The 21,299-nt window shown below is 46.2% G+C and overlaps 1 protein-coding gene across 2 annotated transcripts in view; it reads right to left on the bottom strand.

Annotated features, from left to right (window-relative positions):
- Positions 1-1,357: 1,357 nt before the first annotated feature.
- The window catches only part of DNAH9 (dynein axonemal heavy chain 9), a 354,158-nt gene continuing 334,216 nt past the window's right edge, over positions 1,358-21,299 (bottom strand). For both annotated transcript variants that reach the window (XM_036268293.1, XM_036268294.1), the window contains exons 66-69: positions 19,538-19,708; positions 15,399-15,581; positions 6,966-7,355; positions 1,358-1,645 (exon numbers count right to left, since the gene is read on the bottom strand). In XM_036268293.1, the coding sequence (XP_036124186.1) occupies positions 1,418-1,645; positions 6,966-7,355; positions 15,399-15,581; positions 19,538-19,708 (972 nt within the window). In that variant the 3' untranslated portion in view covers positions 1,358-1,417. The remainder of the gene's footprint in view (positions 1,646-6,965; positions 7,356-15,398; positions 15,582-19,537; positions 19,709-21,299) is intronic.

The following is a 21,299-nucleotide window of genomic DNA, read 5'->3' as shown; positions in this document are numbered from 1 at the left end:
TTCTCAGAGTGTGGTTCCCACACGAGCAGCAATTTGTTGGGCTCACTGACCCATACCTTCTAAAGGGTAGGGCCCAGCAATCTTTGTGTTAACAAGCCCTCCAAGGGGCCGCTCAGTCCAGAGAAGTGTCTGCGAGGATATGTGATCCTGAAAGGGATAGTGGGCCCTCCTAGACTCTTCTAACCAAAGGAGCCTACCCATAGAGCTCTTGAAAACTCTGAAACTGTGGAACTCCTTGAGCTCCCAGTGAAAATACATTCCACAGAGGAAACTCTAGAAAACTTCTAGGTTAAACAGCTTTAGATGAAGGGTTTCTCCTTGGGTCCCTCATAATGATCTGATGGGTGATAGAGATACAGGCCACACCTACTATTCACAGCTGTGTTCTCAGCAAATAGTAGGTGTTAGATAAAAATGTATTGAATGGATGTGTGAACTAATGAAGAAGATAAATATATATACTCCCCTTATCCTCTAGAGTGGTGATCAGCAAAATAGGGCCCACTACCTGTTTTTGTAATGACATTTTGCTGGACCGTGACCACACCCATTTGTTTCTGTATTGTCTATGGCTGCTTTGGGGCTACAGTGGCAGAATTGAATAGTTGCAACCAAACAACATGCCCTGCAAAAGCCTAAAATATTTACTGCGATCCTTTACAGAAAATGGTGACTTCTGGTCCAGAGTAATGTTTCTCAAACCATTATGTGCATACAAAGCACCTGGGAGCTTGTTAAAATGCAAACTGATTTATGGGTGATGCCAAAGCCGCTCATCTGGAGTAGCTGGGAGCTAGTGCGCTGCACTGGTGCGGTGCAACCACGTCAAGGTTCGTGCTCGCGGCTTGTTTCTCCTCGGCGCTTAAGGATCATTTATGACTCCGCAACTCAAAGCCTGGACCAGACACAGTGGAAGAATAAATCGCTTTATTAGGAAAGGTTCAGTTTGCGAAGTCCTTTCCCCTAGCTCCTGGGTCCACGCGCTTCCAGCTCAGCATCCCTGTAGGCACTTCTCTCTAAGTTGCCTAAAAGAACTGTACAGCCCTGGCCGGTTTGGCTCAGCGGTTAGAGCGTTGGCCTGTGAACCGAAGAGGCACGGGTTCGGTTCTCATGGGCACGTACCTCAGTTGTGGTTTGGTCCCAGCCTTGGTCAGGGTCGTGCAGAAGGCAATCAATCGATGTGTCTCTCTCACATCAATGTTTCTCTCTCTTTGTCTCTCCCTCTTTTCTTCCCTCCCACTCTATCGGAAAATAAATGGAAAAATATCCTCAGGTGAGGATTAAAAAAAAAAAATTGTACAGAATTGGGAGTGCTTATGATTTCTTGTCTTTCTACGTGCCTGTGGTCACCCCTCAGCCACCTTTCCCTCTGGGCAGTCTCCAGCCCAGCCTTGTTTGCTCAGTGGCTTTGCAGGAGCTAAATCTGGAGAAGCAAAGCTACTCCAGCTAGAACCCACTTGGATGGGCTCTCCTTAGTCTTCAGGTTGAAAGTCCAGATGTAGGTGGGTCCCCGCTGACAAGTCTTGTACACGGGACAGGGATAGACGCTGCGGCAATCTTGTTTATCTGTAGGAATGGCCTTGATGAACATCACAGGCATGGGGGGTGTCAGATCCTTCAGCTTTGCCTCTGTAATGACCCCAGCCTGAGGACAAGAACATAAGAAGAGCCATGTTAGATCAGGCCAGAGCTCAGCCAGCCAGCCTTCTCCTGGCAGAAGATCCAGGGAATGAGACTGGGAAGGGCTGGCCGCCTTTATGCCTGCCCCCTCAAGGTTCTTTCAACAACCCACGGTGGAATGCATCTGATGTTGTTTCCTGGCCTAAATCACTTTTTGAAGGAGAGTTCCAAAAGCTAATATTTTTCACATACAAATTAATCCCTTTGAAGCTTGAGTCTCTCCTAGTTTTATTTTTTGATTCATTCATTTCATAAGCATATTGAACGTACCTATTTGCCAGATGTCATGCTAGGTGCTGGGGATTTAAGGATGAGTAAGACACAGCTCTGAGAAAATGCTTAGATTTTAAGGCTGTAGTTATATCCTGTTGCCGTTTCTTCTGTGACCTCATCCACCCATGACTTGTTGAGCAGAAGAAGCTATGTTCCATCTTCACTCACGGAATAGGGATCTGGCCTTTTTGTAACTTTCCAATTGGGGCCTCTCTGGTTTTTCCGAGTTGTCTCAATAGAGTTGTCTAGGGCAGTTTTCCTACTAGTCCTGAGAAATTTTATGAGGAGCAGAAGGGTTCCTTATCAAACAAGCTTGGGAAATGATTCTTCCATACCCTGGACCTGAAGCTTTATGGTGTATCCTTGTACACTGAAGACTACTCCTGAAGTCCTAGCAGTGAAGAGACCAGTCTAACTTTATTTAACCTCGTGTTTCCCAAACTGACTTGACAACAGGGCCCTTTTCTTTGCAATCTATTCATTTCCCATTGCACAAGTGTTTCATGGGACATACTTTGGGAAATGCTGATACCAAGTGATTCTCAGATTTCTTGCATATGTCCAGGTGACTCTGAGCCCCTTAGGCTATGAATAGAGTTTGGTTTATTTTCTATGAAATGTATTGAAAAGTGAGGATGCATCTCTTCAGTTCTGTTAGAGGCTGATATGAGGCATGATGAGTAATAACTATGGGAACCCCCCTTCCACATCCCCCAAACTGAGTGTTTATGGCAGAGAATGGGAGCAGGGGTAGAACTTTATTTCCTCACATATCATAAAACCAACCCTTTTGAAATGTACAATTCAGTGTTTTTTAAGGTATAATCATCACTTTGTGATTCCAGAACATTTTCATTCCCCCCAAAGAAACTGTAACCATTAGCAATCACCATTAGTAGTAGGGTATTGACATCTCCAATTATTATGAATGAATTCTCTATTTTAAAAAAGATGTATTTATTGATTTTTTTAGAGAGAGAGGAAGGGAGAGGGAGAGAGAGAAATATTGATCTGAGAGAGAAACATCGATCTCCTGCCTCCTGCATGTCCCCTACTGGAGATTGAGCCCACAACCTGGGCAGGTGCCCTGGCCAAGAATTGAAGTGGCAACCCTTCGGTGTATTAGATGATGCTCAACCAACTGAGTCACACTGGTCAGGGATGACTTCTCTATTTGAATGGCATGATTTTTCCATCTACTTACTTTCAACCTATTTGTGTCTTTGAATCTAATGCGTGTGTCCTGTAGAGGGCATATAGTTGAATCATTAAAAAAATTCATCTTTGTCTTTTAATTTTAGTGTTTAATCCATTTACCATTTATGTAATTACTGAAAATGTAAAACTTACATTTGTCATTTTACTATTTGTTTTCTATATGTCTTATGTCTTTTTTGTTCTTCCATTACTGCCTTTGTTTGTATTAAATAGATATATAGTGGTGTAATATTTTAATTTCTTTTACTATGTTTTAAAATTATTTTCTTAGTGGTTTATACATTAACATTTTAATTTATAAAAATCTGTTCCGGATTAATACCAACTTAATTTCAGCAGTATATAAAAAACTTTACTCCTATATAGTTCCATTCCTTCCCTTTTCGGTGCTTAAGAACTTGTACTGTTTTCATGATACAAATTACATCTTTATACATTTTATGCCTATCAACACAGATATATAAGTATTGCTTTATGCAGTCCTTTAAATTAGATAGGAGAAAAAAATTGCAAGCAAAAATTCATTTATATTGTCTTTTTTTTTTTTTTTATCCTCACCAAAGGACATTTTTATTTATTTTTTTTTAATCTTCAGATAAAGTGGGAGGGAGAGAGGAGGGAAAAGAAAGAGCGAAACATCAATATGAGAGAGACACATCGACTGTTGCTACCCACACAACCCCAACTGTGGCCAGGGACTAACCACAATCAAGGTACATGCCCTTAGTGGGAACCAAACCCAGGACTCTCTGGTCCACAGGCTGATGATCCAACCGCTGAACCAAACTGGCCAGGGCTATATTGTTTTTTATATTTACATATGCAATTACTTTAATGGTACTCTATTCATGTGATTTGAGCTACTGTCTAGGGTCCATTTATTACATCCTGAAGGACTTCCTGTCATATTTCTGGTAGGGCTGGTCTGCTTATAATAAATTGTCTCTCTCACTTAAAATCTGTGAATGTCTTAATTTCTCCTTCATTTCTGAAAGATAGTTTTTCTGGATATAGTGTTCTTGGCTGATGATCTTTTTGTTTCAGCACTTTGCATAATTCTACTGCCTTCTGGCTTTCATGGTTTCTTAGAATCAATCAGCTGCTAATATCATTGAAGTGATGAATTGCTTTTCTCTTGCTGCTTTTAAGATTCTTTGTCTTTATCTTTTAAAACTTTGATTATAAAATATCTAGGTATGGATTTCTAAGTTTATTCTATGTAGATTTTGTTGAGCTTCCTGGATGTGTACATTAATGATTTCATCAAATTTGGAAAGTGTTAGCCCTTATTTCTTCAAATATTCTTTCTTTTTTCTTGTCTCTCCTCTGGGACTCCCACTATACATGTTAGTATGCTTTATTATGATGTTCCTCAGGTCTCTAAACTGTTCATTTTTCTTTCTGTTTCTCAGATTGGATAAACTCAATTGATTATTTCCAAGTTTAGTAATTCTTGCCTACTCAAATCTATTGAATTCCTCAATTAATTTTTTAAATCATTTTTTATTTTTCAATTACAATTAACATACAATATTATATTAGTTTCAGGTATATACCCCAGTGATTAGACATTATATAACTTACTAAGTGATCATCTCAAAAAACCTCATACCCATCTGACACCATACCTAGTTATTAGAATATTATTATTATTTTATTATTTAATTCTCACCTGAGGATATTTTTTTATTTATTGTCAGATATAGGAGGGAGGGGAGAGAGAGAGAGAGAGAGAGAAAGAGAGAGAGAGAGAGAGAGAGAGAAACATTGATGTGAGAGACACACATTGACTGGTTGCCTCCTGCACGACCTCAACCAGGGCTGGGGATGAACTGCAACCGAGCTACATGCCCTTGACTGGAATCAAACCCATGACTCTTTGTTCTCTGGGCCAATGCTCTAACCATTGAGCCAAACGGGCCAGGGCTAGTTATTAGAATATTATTGACTATATTCTATATGCTTTACTTTACACCCCATGACTGTACTATAATTACTAATTTGTACTTCCAAATCCCTTCACCTTTTTCATGCATTCCCCTAATACCCCTTTCTGTTGGCTTTTGATTGGTTTCCTAGGGCTGCCATAACAAATTGCCACAAACTTGGTGGCTTAATACAACAGAATGTATTCTTTTTGTTTTTATCCTCACCCGAGAACATTTTTGCATTTATCTTCAGATAGAGCAGGAGGGAGAGAGGGAAGAAGAGGGGGAGGAAGAGAGAGAGAAACATCTATGTGAGAAAGACACACTGAGTGACGACCCCAACCAGAGCCGGGGACAAACTGCAACCAAGATAAGTGCCCTTAGCGGGAACCAAACCTGGGACTTTCCAGTCCATGGGCCGATAATCTAACCACTGAGAAAACCGGCTAAGGCAAAATGTATTCTTTTAAATTCTGAAGGCCAGAAGTCTTAAATCAAGCTGTAGGTTGGGTTGGTTCCTTCTGGAGGCCCAGAGGCAGAAACTGTCCCATGCCTCTTCCTAGCTTCTGGTGGTTGCTGGCAATCCTTGGCATTCTCTGGTTACTGATGCATCACCCCAATCCCTGCCTCCCTCTTCAGAGGACATTCTCTCCTGTGTCTCCAACATGGCCTTCTTATAAGATCCTACTCTAGTATGACCCTATTTGCAAATAAGGCTGCATTCTGAGGTTCTGGGTGAACCTGAATTTTAGAAGGACACTATTCAGTCCAGTTAAGCTCTATGTGTAAATTTACATGGCCATCTAGGATCGTCTAGGTCTTCTAACGGTTTTTCCCCATTAGCTTGATACTGACTGCTAGTTTAGTGTCCCTTGCCATGTGGGATACTTGACTGAGAGCTCCTTCCAGATCATATGCATAACACATGCAAATTTGTTCTAGGTTTATCCGTTTTTGTTATGTCATTTCTCCCAGCCATCTGTGCCTGTTTACCAGTTTTCTATCCATTATAAACATCTCCAGTCTTCTGGTGACTCAAATTTTTATTAGTCTTCAGTAAGTAATCCTTTAAAAATGTCACTTTATTTTTAAAAATACATTGTTACTGATTTTAGAGAGGAGGGGAAGAGGGAGGAGGGGAGAGAGAGACAGAGAAACAGAGAGAGAAACACCAATGTGAGAGAAACGTTGATTGGTTGCCTCCTGCAAGCATCCTGACCAGGGACTGAACTATCAACTTGGGTAGGTGCCCTGACCGGGAATCAAACCAGCAACACTTTGGTGCACAGGACAATGCTCAACCAACTGAACCATACCAGCCAGGGCTCAAAAATGTCACTTTAAATTATATCTACCGGTTCTCCTATGCCGAAGGAACTCCTGTCCTCCTAGAGCTCATGAGTGAGGGGAGTGGACCAGGGAGGTAAAGGATACCCCCAGGTCCCACAGCAGCAGGTGGAGCGGACGCCAACACCCTTGGAGCAATCCCTTTGTGCCAGGCACTGTTCTAGTGTCTTGCATATTAACATTGCACTTTCACAGCAACTCTACTTTTCCATACAGCGGTTGAGTGAACTACGACTTGGAGAAGTCGAGTTGTATCCCGAGGTCAGAGTGAATAACTGAGGGTGCTTGGAATCAGATCAGCTAGCCTGGTTCCAGAGCTGTTGCTTTTCACCGCTCTGCTCACTCTGCCAAGCCCGTGCGCTTGGCGCACTCTTGGTTGCTTACAAATGTCAGCCTCAAGGGGAGGAGAGATGATCTAGGAAAGATTCAGGGACGCTCCTTTGAGTAATCACCCTTTGTAGGAGGCAGTGTGTGTCCTTGGCCCACAGCGGATGTCCCGTGGCTCCGGCCGGGATTTACCTGCACATCCCAGCGAGCCCCTTCCATGAAGAGGCCATGGATGTAGGCTCCTTCCCGGGGAGGGCTTCTGAACTCCTCCCTGTGCTTCTTGGTCACATCACATTGCAGGGTCATCTGGTCTAGCGGCCACTCATTCTTGCGGGCCATGGACTGCATTATGGCGGTCAGGAAGGACTGGGGGTTGAAGAAGCCTGTCAGCCACACCGTGGAGGGCATTGCAGAGTCGCTTATCCAAGCCTCCAACTCCTTGATTCGGCTGAGGAGGTCCAAAAACCAGCCGGCCAGGCCTGCCGTGGAAGGGTAAGCTCGCCTGGCCCAGGGCTCCGGCACTGTGTCTAGGTACAGGTTGTTCTGTAAGTTCTCCATGTCACTGGTCATGGTCAGCTTCCCCTGGAGACAGAATGAGAGGAGACAGTGAGGGCAGCATGTCCCCGCGAGCAAGCAGCCGTGGGGGTTCTGGCTCAGCGTCCTCAGGAACACAGGAGACGACCCCAGGGCTGGGAGACACAACGCCTGTCCTGCCTAGTACTGGATTCGCAAGGTTTGTCTCATACAAACTGGTCTTTTAAAACTCTCCCTGCTCCAGTGATGACAGAGTCTACACCTGTCTACTGGTAGCAGCGGACTGGCCCACTACACCCCTCAAAGCAGCTGTGGGTTCCCGGCTGGCTCGCCCCTACCCTCGAACTTCAACTCCACGGCCCTCCTCGAACCTGTGCAGCAGCCCTGCGGGCTTTTGCCTGCAGCTTAGAAACACACGGTCACACAGTTTAATTTAAAGATGGTTTTCTCTGAAAACCTTTCTTCACGTGTTTCACCTAGCCATTGGAAGAGGTCCTTAAAGTTGCCTATTAGTTTGATTTCTGGAGGAGATCCTTGATTTGAGGGAATATAGATCCTCGGGCTTTGGCTTCTTGTGTGTATGAGGAATACTCATCTCTCTTTTCTCCTGTTTTTCATATCAAGTTAATTTTGGCCTCATAAAATTTGTTGGGAAATGTTCCCTCTGCTTTTTATTTTGTATTTTTATGTATTGATTTCAGAGAGAGAGAGGAAGAGAGAGACAGAAACATTGATTTATTGTTCCACATATTTATGCAGTCATTGGTTGCTTCTTTTTTTATTTTATCCTCACCTGAGGACATTTTTCCATTTTTGTTCAGGTAGAGTGGGAAGGAGAGAGAGGAAGAGATAGAGAGAGAGAAACATCGATGTGAAAGGAACACATTGAGTAGCTGCCTCTCACATGACCCTAACCGGGGCCGAGGACAAACTGCAACCAAGGTACATGCCCTTAGCGGGAACCGAACCTGGTCTCTCTGGACTGCAGGCTGATGCTCTAACTGCTGAGCCAAACCGGCCAGGGCATTGGTTGCTTCTTGTATGTGCTCTGACCAGGGATTGAACCTACAACCTTGGTGATCCAGATGATGCTCTAACAAACTGAGCTACCCAGCCAGGACTCTATATATTGCAGTTTTAATAAAACATGTTTATGAGCATACTATCGTACAAACTTGCTTGCCAAACTGTAGTCAAGAAGATATGGAGACATCTCAAGACTCATTACAAAAATAAAATAAAATAAATGAAGTCCAATAGACTTGAAAAAAGATATAGGCCATATTTATTTTTCTTTTTGAAATAAAAACTTTACGTTTTCAATGGTCATTTTACTTACGTGATTATACAATGCTTTTGTAAACAATACAGCAAAATAAACATGATTCTCCACAAAACTGTGGGCTTTGTTCAATCTGGGTGTGTCTAAGAAACATATCGTACATGTGAATGTCGTCGGCCACCTGGGTTGACGGGGAGTAAACGTCCCCCACCCTGGAGTCGTCCCATGACATGAACCAGCAGAACTGGGTCAGCAGTGCGGGAAGCAGTGTGACAAAATGTCCCTGTCCTTTCTGTGGCCGAGTGACCAACAGAGGTGAACTCAGACGGACTGGCTCTGCCAGCCGCTGTCACCTGCTTGTAGAGAGAAGCCCTGTGTTTCCGGTCACCTCCCCTGGCAGAGTCCGCTCTGCACTCGGTGTCACCACGCCCCCCGCAGCGGTGTGCAGGGGGCCACTGCTGAGAACAGCCGAGACACATGAGCATCTCCTTCTCCGAGTTTCATTGTAATAAGGAACGATGTGCTTGAGAGTAAAATATATGCAATAGAGAGGATTTTGAGGGCAGCGGAACTATTCTCTGAGACACTATAGCGGAGGATACATATCAGTACACATTTGCCCAAATCCACAGAATGTACATCAAGCGTGAGCTTTAATGTAAACGATGGTCCACTGTGATGAGTCAAAGTAGGTGCATCAGTTGTAACCACCGGGCCACTCTGGTGGGGACGTTGATAGTGGGGGCAGCTGTGCATGGAGGGGCGGAGGGGGCATGGGAACTCTGTGCCTCTGCCCAGTTTTGCTGTGAACCTAAATGCTCTAAAAAGTAAAATCTGATGACACAAAATAGATGCAGTACTTACGTTTTAACACCCTTCAGAAATCTGAAATCATTTTGATAACAGAGGAACATATAATGTGTAACTAGGCTTTCTCACAGCTGCGTAAAACACGACTCTGATTTATTGTGACAATGATTTCGCATTAGTGATTGGATGTGTAAGGGCTGGCCTTGGAGGATGTACTGTCTTTCGGGTTCTGTCCATGTGAGAGCGAAGCAGGAAGGAGTCAGGAAAAGAAGAAATCGTTGGCCGTGCAGTTCCGCTTCCGAGCTCAGATATTCCCACGGCCTTGAGCAGAGTAGACATGACTCATCTTCAAGGGAGGGACCGAGAAGAAAGGAGAGAGACCACCTGCCCTGTATTCACTAAGTGTAACTCTTTTAGGAGAAGAGGAATGTGCCTCAAGACTCTAGGACAGCATTTCCTAAAATATCTTCAGAAAAAATCAGTTTGCTAAGATGCTGCCAGATCGGTGCAGGCTGGGGCGGGCACACGGGAGTCCTGCAGCCGACCCCTGGGCAGTGAGGCCCGCACAGACTCAGGTTATACGAGCATAGGAACACCTGCTGCCATTCGTCCAAGCCAAGTGCCTGCCTGCATCCCCTGTAACACCAATGAGCCTCTGTGCTTATTTGGTCACAAGCCAAGAGTCAACAAGAGAAGATTTACAAAGAAATCCTTCTCTTAAGAAAATGAGCCATTTCAGGGTCCTGTGACTTGCTGGCTATATGTCAGCATTGAGGAAACTCCGGGAGAACTAAAGGCTGGGGGTGCCTCGGGGTGGCTGGGAGGGCTGTCCGGCATGACCGTAGCCATTTCATTCATCCCTGTGACTAGGTGTGCTCCTAAACGTTCTTGGATATGATGTAGAATAAAGCCCTTACTTTTCTGGTAGTCCCTCATTGCTTTAAGTCAGTGAGCTTGTGAAAAGCTCAGATTCGTAGGCTCCAGTCCAGACCTAGGGATTCCCCCCTCTGGAGGGCCGGGAACATCTGTTTGGAAAGGGCCCCCCGGTGTGTCCGAAGTGGCCAGTGCCCTGGGATGCAGACGTGCAGCCAGCATTAATCCACAGGGGTCAGCCTCTCCCACGTGCTTGTTTCTCGAGGGGCTGCTGGCTGCACGCTGTCCTGAGGGCCAGCTCAGTCGGCTGTTTCTTCCTATGAAGATGGTCTTTGCAATCGGCTTTCAAAACACAGGAGGTGCGGAGACGGGGAAGGAGGTGGGAATGATATGGGTTCCACCCCTTGCAGGCTGGCTTCCAGGCCAAGGGGACAGCAGCCCACCCACCTGGATGTTCTGTCGGAGTGTGGCTGGAAGATGGAAGGCCTTTGGGCTGGGGCAGCTGGCGGATGGGTGGTGACTGTATGTCATGAAGGGGCCAAGGCCACCCTCTCAGACCTGCACTGTTCAGTCAACACCCAGTGGATCAGAGTGAAGAGCTGGAGTAATTCTCCAAGTCAGCAAGCTGGGCTGTAAGTTCGAGTGTCTTTCACATATTTAGACACAAATGTTGTCAATCAGAGGGGGTAATCAGCCACTGAAGCACTGATTCCATCAAACATTTGAATAATACAAAACATTTCTCAGCCCTGCCCAGATTCTAGGCTGGCCTGGCTGCATTTAAGATAGCACTTCCCACCAAGCCGGTGTGGTCAGTGGTGGAGCGTCGACCCCTGCACTAAGAGGTCGCTGGTTCGATTCCTGGTCAGGGCACATGGCCAAGTTGTGGGTCAAATCCCCAGTGGGGGCATGCAGGAGGCAGCCAATTGGTTTTCTCTCATCTCCCTCTCCCTTCCTTTCTCTCTAAAATCAATAAAGAAGAAAAAAATAGCATTTCCCAAGTGCAGTATACTGCAAGCTATAATGTGAGCTGTGTAGGAATTTTTTAATTTTCTGGTAACCCCATTTAGGAAAGGAAAAAGAAACAGATAAAATTAACTTTTGTAATATATTTTAGTTAACTCAATATATCTAAAATGTCAAATATTTCAATATGTAATCAATATCAAATTTAATAGGATATTTTATAGCAAAGATCTTTGAATTATGGTGTTTAATTTACATTTACGACACATCTGAATTTGGACTGGCCACATTTCAAGTGCTAACCTGTCTTTAGCAGCTACTGTATTATACAGTGCAGGTCTAAGAATGTGGAGTTTCATGTAGTTTTCTTACACAGGTAGAGAATTATCTGGACAGGTTGCCATAAGTATATGGCCCTTTGAAATTTATACCCAGCTGTTATTGTGAAAAATAAATTGGCCTTTGGGAGTTTTGTACATCAGGCTTTTGTGCGTTTGGTTAGTGGGAGTTAGTACCTTTGATCAGTCAGTTCTGAGGTACTAGCAGAACCTGGTTCTTCATTGTGTAAGGCTGAGGGCCACAGTTCTGACTGGTGAATTCCCAAGGGAATTCCTCTCTGTGGCCACATGGTGTGGCTAGCTGACCTCTCCCAGGTGACCACCCTGTCTCCCCTACCACTTCTGTGTGCGGAGTGCTTAGAGCTCTCAGAGCCATCAGGGCCACTCAGTTCAGCCAACCCTGAATGATTACACATAAAAATTTCTTTATCATAAATGCTAACAGTATTGATTTAATGATTTAAAAAGTTAGACGTTGTGTAACTTTGGTGCCCAGCCTGGGCAGAGCATTTGGGTTTGCCTGTTTAATGTGCCAGGTAGCATACATTTTCCCATGTCCCCCTGTGTTCCACCTAAAGTCCTCCTAGAACTTTAAAGTGACCGTAGGAGAAAAAGAAAGGGAGAAAAAGGAGAATCGCAATGCGAATTTCCTTTCTGCCCCCTGCCAGGTCAGCAGGTCAGCAAAACCAACCATGCTCTCCCACGGCGTTCTGGTGGGCAGCTTGCAGCTGAGTAGTTTCTTACTTCATCTACCAGAGCGTCCAGCGGGGCCCTCCTGTCTCCCTCAGGCGCCAGCCTCTCCTGTCCCAGCCGGTCACTTCTGCTGCCTTCTCTCCTGCTCTCATTTCTTGCAGGCCCGGCTCTCTCTTCCACAGACTCAAAAATGTTCCTTCCTCTGAACCACGCTGCCATCCCCTTGCACCTCCATTTTCCCCTGAAGACATCTGTTCATCCTTTTCTTCTACCTACTTGCCTTAACATGGTGCTTCACAGACGTGATGATAAGGGAAGGGCACATAATAAGAATATAACCACAGCTGGTTAGTGATTATTCGCCTTACTAGGTAAAGATGAGAGGTTTCTTACAGACCCTGGGAAACTGGAGGATGTGCTGCAAGAAGACACGCAGGGTTGTAAGAAGATAAGATGCCTTAGAGCCTGGACAGCCCATTACTCAGAAAAGAAAATACATTTTGAGAACAAAGGACAGGACACACTCTGACTCGGGTGCTGTGCCTGGATCCTGACCCCTCCAGGAGTTGGCCTCGGGAATGCTGACCATTCTCCAGTCCCAGGAACAGGCGGAGCTGTTTTAACATCATAGAAAATAAACTACCTTGTTATCGGACTTTAAGATCCCTGAAGGAGACACAGGACCACGCACCCGGCAGCCCTTACCTGGCCCCCACTTCCCTTGCACGCAGCCCCTTTCTTACTTATCTCTGTATAATCAGCCAACTAAGAGGAGAGGTTCGAGCAGAATTGACGAGATGACCTGCTGCTCTCCCCATACTGCTGGCATTATAGGAATAAACAATCATCCGTGACTCAACCCTGTCTCTGCTTAATCTGGCTCAAGTGACAGGCGGCCTTGGATCTGTTTTGTGTCTGGTTTCAACGACAGCATTTTTAAGTGGAGATTGCTCTGTCTGCCCTCTAGTTTACGGAGGGACAAAAAAAGAAAAAGGTGATATGTAGTTGTTCTTACTGCTTCTGGGTCCTTGTTCTGTCAACGCCAGCCACCTTTTGGAGCTCACCATGCCACCATTCCTCACCTGAGTCGACTCTGCTCCAGCCAAAGCAGGTGAAGTCTTGGAGCAGGCTTAGGGCTCCTGTGCTGGGAACCTCTGGAAGATTCTTCTTGGCACCACCTGTCATGAGCCTACCCTTCCTCCAAAGCCCCCTGCTGCCCTTCTCCGGGCCTTCCCCGATCCCACCGACTGGTTTCTCCCTTTCTCCCCCACATCTCTCTATGTGCATTGAATTGATTCTGCCTCGTGTTATAATCAGCTGTGTGCTTGCTCTTCCAGGACTGTCATTCTGGAGAGGAAGACTCCCTTCGAGCACGGAGGGCCAAGCGTGGCCCAACGGGCTCGGCGATCAGCCTGCTTTCCTAGACTGGAGGAAAAGAGACCCCTCCCCAGCTTTTCCCAGGCACCCTCTGCAATTCTCGACACCAAACTGCAGCGAAGGCGCTTGGAAGAAAAATGAGACGATGAATTGGAAGTCGAAGGGGTAAACAGACGGCACCAAATTGCGTGGATTCAATAAGCTGAGATTGTAATACATCTACTCAACATAATTACTAATATATACCTGCTCTCCGCAGACATGGAGCTGCATAATGTGACAGGCAGAGTCCTTATTTACATTTGAGGTTGTTCTAAAAAATGTTGTATTTCATTTCATTCCATACTTTGGAAACATTATCAAACACGTTTAGTCTTCAACACACCTTCCTGTCTCACTTTTCTCCTTCCTTCCCTCCACCCTTGCTGGGGGAGAAGAAAAGTGAATAGATTTTTTAAAACCCACTAACCTAGATTTTGCAGTTTATTTTGTAGTGTCTATGTGACCCCAGTGTGAAGAAACTCATGGGCGTTTTTCCTATGCACAAATGACCGCAGTTGTATAACCCCAGGAGCCAGACACATCACAGCCGCCGTGTCCAGGGCTGGGGCGAGCGTTCATTGCTGCCTACAAAACTGGGTTCTCCTTTCCCTCTGTGTGGGGTCCCAGTCCTTTTCATTAATGTGCTGGAGTAAACAGCCAGCCTCCACAGCTCCTAAAAGGCAGCCAGCCCTTCCATTGACCTGTTATCCAGGTGAACGGTTCTAACGATGCAGATCTATAGGCTCTGTGCTGGGCATTTCACATAATTATCTTACGGTGACTAAAATAACCTTGTTTACGTATGAATTGTAGAAATAGTAGCCTCTTCATTGCTCACAAGAAACCTCAGCTTGTGCAACCTTGGATCTTTCAACACCTTAAGGTTGTTAAGATTAAAATTCTTTCTTTTCACCCTGGCTGGTTTGGCTCAACGGTTAGAGTATTGGCCCGTGGACTGGAGAGACCCAGGTTCGGCTCCCACTAAGGGCGTGTACCTCAGTTGCAGTTTGTCCCCGGCCCCTGTTGGTGTCATGTGGGTGGCAACCAGTCAATGTGTCTCTTTTCACATCAATGTTTCTCTCTCTCTCTTCCTCCCTCTCTCTCTCCCCCACTCTATCTGAAGATAAAAATGTAAAAATGTCCTCAGGTAAGGATAAAAAAAAGTTCTTTTCTTTCCCCTGACGGGGTGATAAGATCGGCTAGTACTTTTGGGTACGTACCATGTGCTAGGCATTGTCCTAACACTGTTTCATAGGACCATGACCCCAGTTTTACCGATGAAGACACTGAGACACGGTCAGATCTAAGTCACTTAAAGGCCACACACTGAGGAAACGCAAGAGCTGGGAGTTGATCCCAAGCAGTCGAGAACCTAACTTTTATCCAGCACACCTTTTTGCCTCACGTGAAAGCGATTTTACCTACGTGAGTAGGAGACACTAGGCTGTCAAGACTTCTGTCCTGGTTGTCAGAGTGTAGTCCACTGACCAGCCGGTCATAGCTCATTCCAACCTCAGCACAGTTTCAGGCTTCTAGACCTCGTGTCTTATCCTCCCTGCAACGTGGACGAACTCCTGTTTCTGGGAGAGACACCTTTCTGGGCATTTAGACCGCGGGCAGGGAGCTGCCCTCCAGCTCCCAGGTTTCCTGATGCCAAGCTCCTCGAGGGGCCCAGCTGGCAATGACCTTCCCGCCCAAGCCCTCACGCACCTTCAAGCCGAGGTTCAGCTCCCGCAGTGAGCGCTGGATCTCTCTGGTGAGAATGTTCATCCGCTCACACTCCTGGAAGGCAACCGCCACGTAGGGGGTGCGCTCCTCCACCTTGGTCATCAGCTCCGGGATGTTGAACTCGTCTGTTACCCGCTCCAATATCTCTTCCAGAAGGACCTTGACCTGCCCCGCACAGGGAACACAGGGTCAAGAAGGAGCTCCGTTCCCCTGTAACAGGGCACTGAAGATACCAGTCATCCACCCCTGGCCATCCTCTTGCCTGCTTGCTTAGGTCGACGGGGTCAGGGATTGAGGAACAAACACACGTGGCCGCTCCCTAGACCATGACTTGTGCGACCAGGTTAAAAAAGAGAACGCAGATGCCTTTCCAAGAATCGGGAGTTTGAGTGACCCAGAGCAGAAAGAGTCAGCTCTGAGAATCAAACTAGAAAGGCACAGGACAGACTTGGGCCGAGGTGGTCATTTGGGGCCACACGAAGCTTGTACATCAGTCCAGTCTGAGTTGCCAGGAGGCTGCACTGTGGGTTCTGTCCTCGGTCCCCGGAAGAAGCACCCCATCTATCATACAACGTCCCCACCCCATGATTCCCTTTGCCGCGCAAACTGTCGGCCTATTGAGCAGGGAAGCTGGGACAGCTCCCTCCTGGCAAACCGGAACCGAGGCACCGAGACACCGATGTATTTGGGGACAAGCGTGTGGAGGCTGAGCCTGTATTGCGAAGTGGTGAGTAAGCCCAGGAGGTGTGTCTGCAGAGGAAGGAGAGGAAAGCAATGCAGACACCCCACGTGTGACCAGCAGGAAGGCGGAGCGAGGGAGGGGTCCGCGGGAGGAGGGCAGCCCTCCGGTCCTCCCAGGCCAGCGGCCCGCGTCTGTGGTTCCCTCTGTTCATCGTCTCTCCCCTTCTTCTTAGCCGGTTCCTATCCCGTTTATGAAATGCCCTCTTTCCCTTGTTTTGATATTTAGCACTGGGGGCCGGCCCTCCCAGGTCCCAAGTAGCCCAATCAGATATTTTTTCCAGGGACATGAGCATTTGAATGTTAAGACTAGGATTCAGGGGCAGGAAGTGGCTGGAGCCACCGCTGGGACGGAAGAGCCCTGGAGGACGGTCCACTTGTGTCCTCTCTTAGGCTTCTGTTGCCTGTTCCAGCTAAATTGGTGTCTGTTGCTTGCCACCAAAGATCCCTGACTGAGTGAGAACAGTTCTGTCAGGCATTACCCATGTGGATTTTAGCATGTCATTTAGATCTCAATTTTTCTGCATCTAGAAAAATGTCTAAGAGTGTTTTCCCCCACCTACTCCCTTCCCCCCGACTCCCAGGGCTGATGCAAAGATCAAATCCAATGAGTTGATGAATGTGGCAGCATCCGAAAGCTATAAAAAACTATATAAATGTAAAGGGTTATTAATACTCACTTTGCCTTGGATTGTTAACATGTAATACATTCCCTAGGAGAAGAGCTGACGTTAGAAAAAGGAAAGTGGAACTCGTCACCCTGTCACAAATGGTCTCCGGTGCTGTCACAGCAGAGACTGGGCTGGAATTCCAAGGGCTCCTGAAGGCTGCCGCTGGGCCGAGGACAAATGGCTAAAATTACATCATATTTCTGCCTCTGGAGCGGAATTTGAAGAAACAGTCCTATAACAGTGAGCTGCCATTTGGACATTATTCACAAAGAGATGAAAAGATAGTCTGGAGGCATTGTTTCAAAATACATCGCGTGCGGAGAAGTGGAGTCCTAGGCTGTCCCTGGTCGCTGTCCCGGGTCGGGCCACGGGGCACTTGGAGACCAGGCCTGGGCACACGCAGGACTGTTAGGGGCACAGACTCATCCCGCCGTTGCTCAGAGAAGCCCACAGGCCCTGAGGGGGAGGAGTGGGTTCCAAGGGATGTGGTCTACTTTGTTTACTCAAGCAAACACCTCTCCCTATTTTTTTTTCTTTGGGGCAAAGTAATAAATGCTTACCATAAAGATCTAAACAGATCCATATGATATTAGAAGAAAAGTCCTCCCATAATTTTGCTTATTCCCTCAAAGGGAGAGAAAACTACTAACTGATCATTTTTGTGTTTATAATTCCTGTAGGCATCCTTCAATGCATATAATTCTATCCCTCCATCCCTCCATCCTTCCATCCTCCCATCCATGCCTCCCTCCCTTTCCATACTTATCACGTCTGTCTGTCTCCCTCCCTCCCCCACTTCTTCCTTCCTTCCTCTCTCCTTCCTTCCTTCCTTCCTTCCTTCCTTCCTTCCTTCCTTCCTTCCTTCCTTCCTTCCTTCCTTCCTTCCTTCCTCTGTCTGTCACTAAGGAAATCATATGACACACAACTTTCCCAGGTTGCTTTTTCCACCTTATAATACGTCTTGGACACATACCCTTGTTAGTGCTTATGGATTTGCCTTTTTTTAAAAAAACAAAAAACAAACAGTGTATCTTATTTTACTCTTTTGGCAGACCATAGTTAATTGTGTTATTCTCCTATTGGATATTTGGCCCGTTTATTATTTCTACTACCATTAGAAATCCTGCAATAAATAAATCTAAATACATCATAAAATCTACGCACTGTTGAGAATTCCCACATGTAGAATTATGAGCAAAAATGTGAACATTTTAAATGTTAGTGGCTATGGTCAAATTATTTTGTGATTTAAACCTCGACCAGCAGAAAAGAGAGTGCCTTTTGTCGTATGCCCTCATCACTGGATAGATCACATTTAAAAATCTTTACCGTTGGCTAAAAAATATTTCACTTAACTTCATTTAGTTATGAGTGACACTGAGGATATTTTTATTGGCCATTTGCATTATGATGGCCAATTGCTATGAATGTATTCTGTGTCCTGTCCCTCCTCTCTTCCTCTCTTTCCTTCTTTTCCCACACGTAGGAACTCAGCGTGTTGGTCAGATTTGCCCACTGCCTGGTATCTGTGGTGCCCATAGGGTTTCCTTCTTTGGCAAGTGATCATAGTCTATTTAATTCTGAAACACACACACACACACACACCTTGAATTAGTTGGAAGAAAGGGATAAGAAAATGCCAAGAACTGGAAGCTTCTTTGAATGTCGCCTGGAGAATCCTAAGGCGATATGTTAGCTATATCGCCCAACCTTTTTCATTTTTAGAGCTGGGACTGTTTTCCATTCTACACGGTTTAGATTCTGGGTAACAGAATGTGTCTTCTTCCTTTCGTCCTCCAGTGGCATCTTGCGCCTCACACAGTGCAGTAGTTTAGTGGTGTGGGTCAGGGCAGCTTCCCCAAGGAATGCTCACCTGCATCAAACCGCCAGCGTGCGGACCCCTGAGGCTTAAAAGGTCTATGACTCCCAGGTTTCTTAATCTTAATTTCCCAAGTATGCGTCCTGGTGAAGCCAATGGACTTTCTATTGAAAGGAATCGGAGCAGCACCGTGGAGTGGAGGCGGGTGGAGGGGGCACCTCTCTCAGGCTGAATGAGCTGTTGTGGGGAAAACTTCCCAGAGAAATGACATGCCAGTGCCCCATTCCTCCGCTGCCCTCCCAGGGCCTCTGGTTGTCCCCAACCCCATCCCTCACCCTAGTCTGCTTTTCAACCCAGGATTCCCCCCTCCCTTCCTGAAGTTTCAGGACGTCCTGTGCTCCGCAGCGCCGAGCTGTGTTAGGAGGACTCTGAGTGTCGTTCACGCAGAGAGACGGCATTTTTCTCAAAGACGATGGGTGGGTCCCAGTGAGCCCCTCTTGGTGGAGTGAGGGCAGAGGTCCTCAGGAACACCTACCACCTTCCATTTCTCAGTTTGCCAAGGAATCCTGAAGTCAGTTTTCAGCTTCCCGAACCCCACTGCTCACTTCCTTCCCTCTGGCAGACATGCTGAGTTAACATGGACGTTGGGAGCACTCGCTGAGCAAACTGCCAAACCCAATGGCACGACTTCGCTGATGTCACCGGGTGGCCAGCGCGGTGACACGACTGAAGGTGGGCAGGGCCCTTGGACTGAAGGGCAAGGGTGTCAAGGCTGGATGGGTGTGCGGGAAGGGGAGGGTGCAGAGTGGGGTCTGTGTGTGCACGGCCCACTGGCCACTGGGACAAGGGCCTCCACCTGAACCCTCAGCTCCCCAGAGTGAACCCCCATATACCTTTTCTTCTCTCGTGGCCCCGGCTCCATCTCCAGCGTAGCTGTCCCGGGGCTGCAGCTCCAGCACCATGCGAAAGAGCTTCTCTGAGGTCTGGGTCAGGAAGCCGATCTCGGCATTGGGGTGGAGGCCATAGAGATACGGCGACTCGGGGGGCAGCTGGGCATCAATGTACTGAAAGTCAAGGGCAGGCTCACTTACAAACAAACCAGAACATCTCCCATCTCCCTCTGGTTGTTAGTCCAAAAGGCAGCCAGTGGCCAGAGGAGGCCTCAGGCACCAGCTGAGCAGTGCTCACTGACCCTGGCCGTCAGCCTGCTCCCCGCCCATCAGAGCACCCCCTGGCCCCAGCCTCTCCCCGCACCACTGGCTTCTGTACGCCGGGCCAGGTTTCCAGAACTCCCGCAGTCATGAGATCCTGCTCCTGTCTCCAATCTACCCCCTCCCACTGCTCCCTGATACACACCCATCCTTCTACACACAAGGACAACTTCTCAGAGTCCTTTAGAAATACTAAACCCTACCTGGGATTTTTTCTCAAGCTCGTCTAGGACCTCAGACCTCTTGCCCTTGAATGACTTCTCTCTCCCTTCTGCTTAGCTAAATCCGGGATGACAAACCCAAATGCAGACACGGACCACGCACAGCATGTGATCCGGGCTGCAGGCCTGCACACTTTGCTGCCAGCTGGGGAGCCCCTGCCTCTGGCGAAGAGTATGCTCGTGTCACCCCAATAGCAGGTCTCAGCGTAGTGGTGGTGGGCCACAGTCTGCTGTCCCTAAAAATCTCCCTCAGCTTTTAAGGCTCAATTTCTTCTCCAAATAGTTTCTGAGCACAATTCTTTCCATTATGGTGAAAAAATATCCCCCAAGTTTAGCTCCTAATTTGACTTTAATGATTGTGTTTTCTTGGTGATGGTAATATCTAGTCTAAGTAAAATATTCCTTGCAGGCAAGTTTATGTGCTTATTTTTGAATTTCTTCCAGAAGCCAGCACACTCCTGGACTTCTCTATAGGTTCTCTATAACCATCTATTAACTGATAGATTAAGGGAGGGATGAAGAAAAGGAAAATCTACCACAGTTATTTGGAGGTGTGCAAACCGTTAACTGTTGCCCATTATCTACTCCAGCCTCTTGTCAAATTGTTCCATAGACACTAGGGGGCACTCTTGAATAATTTTCGTAGCTAAAGCCTTAAAGACTTTTGGTCATGTAGTTTTAAAAAATGCGTCTTATTTTTTTAGAGTCATATCGTTTTGGATTTCTTCTCATAGGTCCATTTGTTTCAGGATCAAATGATTTTTTTATGGCTTATCTTCTTAAACTTTATGAATTAAAAAATTGTAAAGCTTAATGTTTTTATGACCAGTATTTCCCTTAAGTTTGGTATTCAAATTATTTTACACACCTTCAAAAGAAGCAATAAAAAATAGTTTTGTTTTTTCAAAAAGTGATCGTCTCATATATTTTCCATGGCAGGCTAAAAAGGCAAAGATGAGCACTTTGAAAATAGCTGTAGTAATAGTAAACTAAGACCCCAAAGTAATAGTATATAAAAAAAGCTTCATTTGAGTATTTTCCTGTTATGTGTATGTGGGTATGTGCACCTGTGCTCATAGCAACCAACAAAGAATAGAAGGGCGAGTGATCTGCCCACAAGATCATGTCCCTTTGCAGACATTTAGAATCACTAATATATACTTTAGCAAAAGTTAGCTAAGGTCTTACCTGAAATTTTGCTCCTAACGACTGCCAATATCTTG

Source organism: Molossus molossus, unplaced genomic scaffold (assembly GCF_014108415.1).
Source record: "Molossus molossus isolate mMolMol1 unplaced genomic scaffold, mMolMol1.p scaffold_m16_p_19, whole genome shotgun sequence".
NCBI lineage: Eukaryota > Metazoa > Chordata > Mammalia > Chiroptera > Molossidae > Molossus > Molossus molossus.
The sequence above is the reverse complement of the archived record's forward strand: the minus strand, read 5'-3'. Positions and strand labels throughout refer to the sequence as shown.